The following is an 11,565-nucleotide window of genomic DNA, read 5'->3' as shown; positions in this document are numbered from 1 at the left end:
GGACCCCAACAGTGTTCAACCCCCAGCCCCGGCCGCTCTGTCCCGGGCTGGTTTGGGTTGAGCACCTCCGCTAACCCACCGCAGCGGCTCTTGGATCGCTGCAGGGCTGGAAGGAGCAGCACCGGCATGCCGCTGCGCGGCTCCCCGCCTGCCCCATGCGCGCCTCCTTCCAGCTGCGGGCTCCAGCCCCGGGATCGGCTCCGGCACCGGCTCAGGCGGAGCAACAGCGGCCTCCAGTGCCGAGACATCCCTTTCTCCACCCCTCATCCCGCGTCCTGCTGCCCCGGGCGCCGCATCGCCCCTCCCGCTGGCCCGCAGCCCTGTGAGTGCCAGCAGCAAAGCTCACCGGGGCCGCTAGAGGAAGAAAAATGGGTTTTGCCTGGAAAAATGGAGCCTTTTTGGTTTTCCGATGCACTGGGTAGCTGTGACCTACAGGATGAGTCTGAGATTGGTGGTTTTCGGTGTACAGGGACTGTGTGATGCACTGGTGTATGGACAAGGCTGGAGACAGGTCGGCATGGAGGTGGCTTGTTGGACTCCTCCTGGCAAAGGTCATGGAGCAAGGGCTTTAATGCCCTCTATTTAACAAACAGAATTGCAAATCATGAGAATGCTAAAATCTCTTACTGCTTAGATGCTGGAAAGGAAATCAAAATTATTGATGCAAAAGAAGAGCCTCTTTGTTATGCTGGAGCCTGGCTCTCTCCTTGGGCATGTCTTAGCCTTGTCTCTGGGGCTCCGCCTGTAATTTTCTCTCAGTTCTTATGGCCATTACCAAAACAAACTGTATTTCCTAGGAAGATATTTCAGATGTCAGGGAAAGGGGGCTGCTGTGTGCGAAAGAAATCCCAGTGCAAGACATGGCAATGCTCCTGTTTTATTAGGAGTACAAGTGAGGGACAGCTTTGTACTATCTTCTCTGGAACAGTTGTACCTTTTAGTTTTGAGTGGAGCTGGACCAGGCAGAGGGCTTCTGGCACATTCCCCTGCTCTTTATGCGCACATTGGTGTTTCTTTGCCTGGAAGAGATGTAGAAATATGCTAGAGAATGCCTTCAGGTCCCTGATACACAGAAGACCCTGGCTTGGACGACAAGGAAAGAAAGAGAAAAAGGAAGGAAGAAAGGAAGGAAAATACTGCTTATATTATCATTTAAGTAATATTCACAGTAAGTAAGGCCACATATTCTTGACAGGGAGTTCAGTGTTGCTATGGACATGTATTAATTGGTTCTAAGAAGCTCAACAGCTGGTGATTTCTGACACTTCCTGGCAGAATAATCCACCTCTGTGCTGTAAGACAGCACTAAGACACCTGTAATCTCTGTCTGGATGCAGATGATAAAGGTTGTGGTTTTGTTTTGTAGGTTTTTACAGGCAAATGCTTGCCATTGTGTCTTGCTTGGACTTGGGCTTCTCCCAGCCTCCCCTTCCAATTGCCTCCACAGCAAAAGCAAGGAAAATACTAAAAAGGCACCTGCAAAAAAAGACTTATTTTTTTTTTTACCCTGTAGTAGACCTAATTGCTCTGAATTGTTCCATTTTCATGCGGAATCATGATGTTCTCTTTGGAAAGACAAACCCATGTCTCAGGTGCATAGAGAGATGCTGGGTTGATGATTTTCAAGCTGTTTTGTGTTTCGCAAAAAGATTTTGCATGCTGGTCACAGTGAAGTGACCGAAGGCGACAAGAGAGACGCTGGTGCTGCGGGGATCAGCCAGATGCTCTCTCAGTAGTTATTCCCAGACTCCTTGCAGGCCTCCAGCTCTTGTCAGACCGGTTGCACACGGAGAACTGCAAATGACACTTCATCTGCCTCTTGGCTGTCTAACTTTTCCCCATGGACTAAAACTGTATGGATGAGGACTCTCCGTTTATCTCTCCCCTGAGACATTTGGCACCAGACAGGTTCAAACTCCTGCTGCTTGGCCAAGATCACCCTGACGAGGAGACCAAACAGCCATTGTTCCTAACCCCAAAACTTCTTTGCTTGGGAACGTTACAGGGGAGCTGCAAAGTTCAGGGCTTTGACCTGCAGGAGCAGCACATTTCCAGTTGCAGCTCCTTAGAGCTTGCTCAAATGGGAGTTTGAAGAAATCCAGGGATGAAGTGTCTATCAATGCAAAGTGAGCATCAGCACCAGCTTTCCTCCCCTGACTCCTGGACAGCTCTGGATACATCACCGGCTCAGTCTTTTCTTTCTATACCCCAGACTTTCCTTCTTGTGATCACTTCTGGCTCTGCACCAGGGAAGGATGTAGCATCTGCAGTGTCACTTCACTCCCTGTGTAGCTGGCTTTAAAGCCTTCCTTGCTGTCTTTACCCCACTCTTGGTTCATGGCCAAAGTCCTAATGATGTTGTGTCTGACAAACCTCCCACCCCCATCTGTTGTACAATACAACCGGCAGCTGGTGCTGGGCTGCTGGCTTCCAGCATGGTCATTACCACCCTGCCATGCGTGCTGGGTCATTAACCATGGAGCCTTTGTTCAGGAGATCCCACTCAGCATGTCTCTGCCTGACTGCATCCTTTTTAAATGCAAACCCAGCATTTGAACAGGCCAGAAGCAGAATATGGGGCAGCAGCCTGGCTTAATGAAGGGAAGAGGAGACAACCAGACCAACAATTGTTATCCAAGCTTTTTTTTTTTCCTGGTGATCTGGACTCTGTTCTTGTTACTGCAGAGCTGCTCCTAAAAGCAGAAGTTGGCTCCACAAGCCCACTCATCCAACAGTAGAAAAACTGGAATTTGAGCTTCTGTTAGAAATGTCTCTGCTGATGGCAGATGGGTGTGTGAGCCTGATCACAAAAAATCCCTGCCTCCACCAGGTAAAGTTAAGGACGAAGCTCCCTTAGCCCTACAGAATGGGGCAGCTGGCTACAGATAAGACTCAATCTTCCCAATAGAGATTTTCAAACCACCTAATAGCATTGAGTTGGAAGTAATTCCTTCACTTGTCCAACACAGAGGACTTCCAATGTATAAATATACTCAAAATTAGCTAAGGCCCAAGCCAGATTAAATGAATCAAGTCTTGCCAGAGACATTGCTAGCGTTTGGACCTGGCCTTCTGCTCAGATGGTGCAATCTGGCACCACCACAGATTAAATATAAGGCTCATTCTTAAAAATACCCGAATTGTACCTTTTCATATGCAGAGAAGAGCAGAAAGCAGAGCTCAGCTATAAATTACTGGGGTAAAACCCCATAGTTTTTCCTCAGCCACCACACATTTGAGGTCACTCGGAAAAACATTTCTCTGCATGCACGCTTGATCTGGGCAGGCTTTGAGGACTTCACTATTTGAGTTCCTGGGCACCCTCCAGCACAGTCTGAGCAATCACTACGGTTTGGCAGCTGCAGGTAAGGGGAGATTTTGGCTGTGCGGTCCCTGCTTGTGGGCAGCTCATGTGGGAGCTGTTTCACAGGCAGAGTCCATGTGCTCGGAGCAGCGGGTGCAGCATCCGCATGGGAAGCCAGATCCGTGCCAGATGTGCCAGGCTCGCTGACCATGCTCCATCCAGCTGCATGCAAACAGCTCGCATTCTGGGAAATCCCAGACATCTGTAGTGGCCCTCATCTGTGTGGTATTTAAATGTGCGGGAGGTCCAGTTACTCACAGGTTCTGAAAGCACAACATACACTCGTTGTCATATAGGAGGTTGTCTGTGCCGCAGACGGGATCAAAGATCTTTGCACAACCTTTTCTTAGGGAATAATCACCACAAGCTGCCTGGAGACACAAAAGGGTAATGCTGGAAATATTAAACATGCTTTCAATTTACCAAAGGACCTCTGCATTCACATATTTTGTATATCTTAATAACCCATCACAACTTGCCCAGAGCTCTGATCTGAGCTCTCAAAACCACTGTGACTGCCTGTCACCAGTCCCTTGGCCAGTTGAAGTCCACTGGGCACTGCTGCACACCCTTAGGAGTAACGATATTAAGTAATGCTCCGTGGACAGTGCCTGATCATGTTCTCCACAGTTTTTATCTTTATGCCACAACAATACCTGCCTTTGCACTTGCAAGCCAGAGAGAAAGGGGAGCTCTTATCTTCTTGGCAGGTAACAGCAATATTCAGCTCTTTATTAATAGCTTTTCCCACTGAGTATGAGGAAATGCAGTGAGAAACCAGTACTATCTCTGGGATTTTGCTGTGGCACAGCAGGTAGAAGGAGGATCCCAGGCACTGGCATCTCTGGTCTCCCAACCCAGCAGTTCACTATACATCACTGTATTTAGCATTGTGGCTCCCTCACTAAAGCTGGGCGTATCTTTGTGCTGCATGAAAGTAGGAGCCTTCACCTCTGTTCCTTTGCCAGCAGCTCCATCCATCTCAGCGTTTCCTAGGGAAAGAGTGGAGAGAGAAGATGACTTAATACCCATCACTCAGACTGGTTTGAAGGTGGACCTAGTAAAGATGCTTTAGGCTGAAGACCATGTCTTCACTCAAACACCTTTGTCCCAGCAAACAATTTTTTCCCTTCGATCTCTCCTAATTTGCATTAGGGTCCATCCCAGCTGCATTTGCCTCTTTCCCTTGGCAGAAACACCATGATGGTGCAAGGCTCTGTTGATGCCAGATGCATATTTCTAGTGACTTTCCCTTCCAGCTGCTAGAGAGCAAAGGTGACTTTTGTTATCTCTTATGTCATGTTCATGGGTAACCGAGAAACTCCTGCTGAAGCTGGATAAGTGCTGGACTAAATCCAGGGTGATTTTCTGGTGTCAGTGGGTTTGTACCACAGGGAAGCAAAGCAAAATATAAATTGCTGAAGGTCTCTATTAGAAGGAGAAATAGTTGGACCCTGAGGTCTTGTGCCAAAGCTGGTGGGAGCAAGCCAGGACTTTGGGTTGCTTATAGATCTAGAAGTCAGCTACGTGCGGGATTTAGACTTTATATTAACAACCAATGTGGTCCAATAGCAGTGGGTCTGTGCAGTGAAAGCTTGGTGCTGAGGACTGGATAGCCACATTTCTAATGTTTCAGGGATTGTACTTTGGACTAGCACCGGTCCAGACCCAGGAGCTCACTGCATGCTCAGTTCATCTGAAATGAGTGCAGATTTTGTGCTGAGACAGCTCTGCAATGGCACAGTAAATAGGATGATGGAGGACTTGTTTCAGAAGCACCCTCCTCCTCCAAATGAACCCACTAAAGCAGAAATCCCTGGTGAGCAAGACCTGAAGACCAGCAGCAGCTCATGTTCTTACCCCTCTGCACCATATGGGATTTTGGAAACACAGTTGGCTTAAATGATGACTTTGGTAGTGAGAGCTGCATTTTCCCTTGCACAGATGCGTTTGCTGTCTTCTTGGGTTTGCTTTTTTAAAACCAGAACAGCATCTATTCACTCCAAAAGAACCGTATTGCCCTAGAAATCACCAGCTCCGGGGTGAGTGTCAGCCCATTTTTGAGAGTTCTACTCATCTTTGAGAGCAGGTGCCAGGCACCCTCTTAAATCCTTTGCTTTAAGTTTTCTCACAGACCGCTGGTTTAATCTACATTAGCCATTGCAGGATTCTCTGGTATTCCCTGCCCAGGGACACAGCAAGGTCCCAGCACCAGCTGGCCCATTCCCAGGCTCACCTCTGCATGAAGCAGACATGGGAGCTTTAGCAAGGAGAGGAAATGGCTCTTGAGCAAATTGTTGCACTCACCTTGGTAGCAGCAGAGCGCCAGGGAGAAGAGCAGGAAAACACCAGTTACCTTCATAGTCAAGGTGATGCTTTGCTGGGGACAGCAAAGAGGAAACGGGACACTTCTCAGACATTTAGAGATGCTGTCTCTGGCGGTCTGTGCTGGCACCTTTATGCCTTTCCCCACCTCTGGCACCACGCTACATGGCCAGCTGCACCCTGCAGTCTTGTGGTGATAACACTGAAATCACGGGGACAATACCAGGTGGCAAATGGCTCATTGGTGTGCGCAAGGATGAAAGCCTTTCAGAAGCCAATGGAGGTAAGGATCCTTATCGCTGGCAAGGACTGGAGCTGCATCTCAGGTGTGGGAGACAGCCTTGGGTCTGCATTGCAAGCTGGGAAAGAGTGACTTTTTGCAAAAAGGTTGGAGAAATGGGCAGGATGGCAAGGAAAATCCATGTGTTAGCATGAGGAGTGTGGCTTTGATTAACAACCCTGCCTCTGCCACTTGCAGAGCTCTGGGTAAAGATGGATTTGGTCCACAAATGCTTTTCCTGGTGTGATCCACAGGGAAGAACTGAGGTGTTGCAGCTCCTCTTCTCTCTGCAGACAAATGGGGACAGCAGCAAGAACCGCTATGGGAGAGCAGAAAGCTTGGAGGTGTCAGGCTCGCTTGTGGCTGCACATTTGGTGCTGTTATTTTGTGTGCACATCTGATTGCGGGTAGGCAGCTGAAACCAGCTCCTTGGGTCAGATGATGCTCCCTTCCCCTCTCCCTGCCTGCAGTTTGGAGTAAACCCTGGGGATTTCCTGCGTTTACTTCACCAATGGTGCATTGCGGGGAGTGCATCAGTCCCTCGGGTTTAAAGGATTAATTAATGTTTCTAAAGCACTTTGATATCTCGGCCATAAATCACTGGAGAAGTGCAAAGCAAATTATTACTAATGGGGGCTTATGACTCAAAGACAGATTTTTAATTAGCTGAACAGGAAAAAGTCAACGCCAAGAGCAATTCAAGGAGCTGTTTGTGAGACAGAAATCTCAGCTCAGTCGGCAGCTCCTCCACTGTCCAAGGGAGACCCCTGTCCAAATGTGGCTCTGGAGGATCCTTTCCTCTGCCATAAACAGCCCTTGTGAGTTTGCTTTGGAGGTGATGGAGAGTTTCCCTGCTGTCATCTGGAATTCCTTCTGCTCTCCCTGGGGGGACCTGCAACATGAGGCTGAAAGAACTGCTGTTAATGATATCTATTATTTTATTAACAAGGAGAGTAAAGCTGTGAATATGTGAGCTGGGTGTGAGTGGATCTCTGTGAGCAAGCAGCAGTACTTTAGTGTGCCTGGGATAAAGATTCTTGTGGTGTAATCACTCTCTGAGGAGTAAGGGTGGGAGGTATGATCATTTTTTATAGCTGAAAGAGGTTCATCTGGATCCAACACTGTCCCATGTTACTCCTCCAACACACCTGCCAGTGTAAGTAAAGCCAAATAGTGCCAATAGGTGCTTTTGTCTCACTTCCCAAAGCTGGAAGGGGACTTAGCAAGAGTGTTGATGGTTATATGCCAGAGAAACTGGGGAAAAGATTTGGCTTTTGAATCTGTAACACATGCAAATAGAGCAGTGCTGAAAAGAGTTTCTCCGTTTACTCCTGTTTGGGATGTGCCCACTCCTGGTAAAACACGTTTGCACCTTTTTCAGTTTTAGAGATCCTTGCTGTAGCCAGGAAATGTGATACTTTGGATTGTCCAGAAACAGGAACATCTTTTCTCAGGTTCTTTGGAAACATCTAGGCACATTTCCAAACTTGAATTTGATGGGTAAATCCTCAGTGTTTACGACAGCTGCTCTGCAGATGGGAACTGCATTGTCTCCTGGGACATTTCAAGTGTGTGCAACACTGCTGTTTTCTCCTATCCTTCCTTCACAAGTCATAAGCATCAAAGCAGAGACAGGCTGTTGACCAGCTCTTGCCTCCTGGACACTTCTGTCTTTATCCTCTTATTGCTTGGGCTCCTGAAAGATTTGCACTGACTTAATCTTTGTAACCCCTCTCTGAGCTATAGGAGACGAAGTACTTTACTACTGAAGAAGGTTGAAGAAACTCCAGATTATGCGTACGATGGACTGAACTTTATTCTGCCACAAACTGAGCCAAACCAATTGATTCAAGGTCAATTTCCTCTGTCAAAAGAAGCCTCCCATATAGGCTGCTAATGCTGCTGCAGCCCAACAGCAGCCACACTAGGTTTTTAATGCAGTTTTCTCCGTTAGCAATTGCTCTTCCTTCCCAAGTGCCTCTACTGACATCTGTGTGTTTATGAGATGCCTTCAAAAACGTGGGATTTCAGGGCTCCTCTCTCCTGATTGACATCTATATTATATTCTTCATGAAAATCAGAGATGCCTTGGGGCTGATTTGACTGGGGAGGAATGAAAAAGAGCTGCGAACTGCTATTGCGCTGGGTGCTCCTGGTAGAAGGAGCAGGGAGATGTCTTCATCAGTGTGGGCTTTCTCAGGATGTGTCACCTTGTCAGAGCAGCGTGTTCCTCTGAACACATCAGCTGGAGGAGTAGAGAAAAATGAGTCAGGCGGCTCTGCCAGCCGTGCGATGGGACTCGCTGAGAGCAGCACTTGCCACGGAGGAATGGAGAAGACAAGCAGGCCCCAAAGCTGGTGTTGCTATGGGATGGCTTCCCCTTGGTTGCCTTGTTGGGTGATGGCCACCACACACAGTGTGGGAAGAAAGACCTGTGCTACTGCTGATGGTGTCTTTTGGCTTCTGGAAGGCACTTGTAGGGGAAATCAACATACGGGAATGCTTGGAGGGGGCAGTGGGTAAGGCAGCAGGTCTGCGTCTAGGTGGATCAGCAGGAAGAGATGATTTTCCTTTGGGATGAGTGTCTGAGTACTGTCAAATTACATTTTATCTTCAATAGGAAAGTATTGCAAAGGAATAAAAAAGTGCATTGCAGAGAAATGAAAAAGTTTGATTTTCATGAAGGATTATAGAATTTGGGAACCTACTTATTTTCCTGCTATGGCCCATCTATGACAGGCTGGAGGAGCACTTCTTGTACCAAGGCTGGAATTTGCTTTTTCTGAAGACTTTATGTAGAGAGAAAAGCCACCAGTGCCCAGGGGAAATTGCAACAGAATCACCAGTCAAAAGCATTCAAAGATCACAAACCAGGCCCAGATGATCATGAATCACAGCTTAGAAACCGCAAATGGTTCTCAAGCTTCTTCAAAATTATGGCATTTACTAACAGGCTCGTTTGGGCTGGTTCACATTCTCCAGCCTTCTTCTGAACCCGAGAAAGAGAGAAAATGGGCTAAAGCAAAAGGAGAGCTTTTCCTTCAGTCCTAGCTTCTGGGAATTGGGGTGGTAACAGGGAGATGTTGTGACACTTGTCTGGTGGTGCTAGGGCTGGGAGTGCAAATGAGATGTGACCCCTCAGCCTTATGCCAACAGGGTCCCATGCTCTGCCACCAAGGAGTGACTGTGCAGCCGAAACCCACGCTATGTCCCTGTGCTGGTGGCATCCCTTGGTGGAGGTTGTAGGGATCTTTCTTGGATACATGAAAGGAAGGCACTTTTGGGGACCTGTAGGAGGATCCTGTGCTCAGGATGGTTAACAAGTCAGGTAGAGTTTGCTGCTGCCCTGTGATGAGTGGGATGAGTGAAGTTTGCAGAAAGGCTGATGCAAATGTGAAGCCCAGGGTGTCACAAAAGACAGCTCCTAAGATGCTCAGAGCTCTCTCGGGTCCAAAAAGCTACTTGTGTTGGATTTAAAGGCTAAAAATTCCTAAAGCTCTGTTACTTGCTTGGTTTGCCAGGCCTGGAGCTTGCAGGTGTACCCAGGACCTTGCCTATGGTATCTGAGATGGTTTTGAAAGCAGTCAGCACAGAAAGTGCAGAAGAGCAAGCCCTGTGCAGTGGTGTGCCCATAGAGAGGAGGAGGTCGTCAGCACATGCAGGAGCCCATGGGGAGATCTCTGCAAGTTGATTGGAGGAAAGGGAATGGTGCAGCTGAATCCATTCAGGCACCATCCATTCAAGACTTTTTGCATCAGCAAGGTGATAGCTAGCCAGTGTGCAGTGATCAGCTGCTCTTGTATCCAGGAGATACTGACCAAACACTGATTTTCCTGCAGAAAACCAAACCAAACCCAACCCAACCATAATTTGGTCCTTACTGATTTTTGTCAGTAATTTCCCATTAATGCTGGGAAAGCTATTTTGTTGCTCTGAGTGCATGGAAGATACTGAACTTTTTTGACAGTTTGGGAAAAGGGATCTTGTGAGTAGCTGCTGTGAAAATATCACTTTTTTTCTGCAGTTGTAGAGAAGTCTTCAGAGCCCCAAACCATATATATGTTTGTTTCCTCTTCTGTCCTGGAAACATTGCCCCTGGGGCCTCTGGTTTCTGTGGAGGCGGCTGAAGATAGCCACAGGGGAAAATTAACAAATCATCAAATTATCATTTCTACTTTTACTAAAGGTTCTGTTTTTAACCTTCAGCAAGGGCAGCGTGTCCATGACAGTGACCTTTGGAAATCTGCAGTCATCAGCAGCTTTGACTGAGAATGGGTATTGCTGACAGCAGTATCTGAAGACAAAGGCATCACATAAATCATAGCTTGTTGGGTTGTTCAGAAGGGACTGTGCCTGAATGCGCATCACATGCTTCCTGAAGAGGATGAACGTACCAAGGATAGGTGATGTGTTTGTGGGGATTACTGGCTGAAATTGCCTGGGGTGTGATTGCACAGCTCCTTGGTGTGGGGGCAAGTTCCCATCCCAGCTCCTGGCCCATTTGCCTGTGCCTTTCCACCACTGCCCTGATACCAAACCCCATGGACCCCGTCTGCAGAAGCCTTTCCCTCATCTGCTGTAGCTTACTGGGTGGTGGCATGCGGCTGGTGGGGATACCTCTGGACTGTGGTGTACTCTGGTCACAGTGGTGGCCTCCAGGCTCTGTCCCTTGCAGATGGGACACTGCTGCTGCTGTCCACCCGGGAGTGATCCCCTGTCAAGAACACTGCAGTGGGTGCTGGCTCCTGTGAAGACTTTCTTCCCTTATTGCTTGTACCTATCTCCATGGAGGCAGTGGGACCACATGGGGCTGGTTGCCCAGGAGCTGAAATATGGAGCTCTCCTCTTCTTGCCTTCCCTGGCAGCACTGGAGAAAAACTATCGTTTTACCCTTTCCTACAGAAAACGCCAAAAGCAAAGAATTCCTTCATAAAATCGCTTCTTTATTAAATCCTTTCTGCCTCCCACCTCTGTATCCAACTGACTGCCCCTGCGGCTGTCAGAGATCCAGGGCAGAGTGATTAAGTGCTGTGGCCGATAATTGTGCAAACAGTTTTCAGTCTCCTCCAGGAAGGCACCCCCTTGTTCTCTGAACTAGAAGCAGCACTCTCTGCCCACTCCTTCTACCACACAGCAATATACATACGGGAAGCATATAGAAGCATAGAATAGAATCATAGAATATATGGTATGTACCTTCCTTTCAGTGTCACAGACTCCTGGAAAATGACCTGGTCTAATCTTTCTGCATAGTTTAGACCACTTCTGTCCCTGCTCACAAGGACCACATGTCCCTTGTCCAGGGCTGGACATTGCTCTGAAGTATGCTGGGTAACTTAACAAGGAGCTCTGGTGTTAAGCAGTCTTAATAATGGTCCTGGATCTCTATTACCCGGTCCTGTTTGGATAAAAGAGCCTGTCTGCCTCCAGTTATTGTTGTTTTTAGGTCCCCTTTCCAAGACTCTGAAAAACATTATTGTACTTCTGATTTCAATGAAATGTGTGGCTAGAAGAGGATGAAACTCTTAGGTCCATCTCATTGTACCATTTCAATTAGGAGAGAAGAGACTTTTCCAGCAGAGAGCTCTCAGCCTGC

The 11,565-nt window shown here is 47.9% G+C and overlaps 1 protein-coding gene across 1 annotated transcript in view; it reads left to right on the top strand.

Annotated features, from left to right (window-relative positions):
- Nucleotides 1-5,854: 5,854 nt before the first annotated feature.
- The window catches only part of LOC308226029 (serine protease inhibitor Kazal-type 5-like), a gene marked incomplete at its 5' end in the record, with an annotated part of 53,522 nt that continues 47,811 nt past the window's right edge, over nucleotides 5,855-11,565 (top strand). The window contains one exon of the mRNA XM_080627316.1: nucleotides 5,855-5,972. Coding sequence (XP_080483442.1) covers nucleotides 5,855-5,972 — 118 coding nt within the window. The remainder of the gene's footprint in view (nucleotides 5,973-11,565) is intronic.

Source organism: Psittacula echo (genome assembly GCF_963264785.1).
Source record: "Psittacula echo genome assembly, chromosome: 11".
NCBI lineage: Eukaryota > Metazoa > Chordata > Aves > Psittaciformes > Psittacidae > Psittacula > Psittacula echo.
Note: the sequence above shows the minus strand (reverse complement) of the source record. Positions and strands in the feature narration are given on the sequence as shown.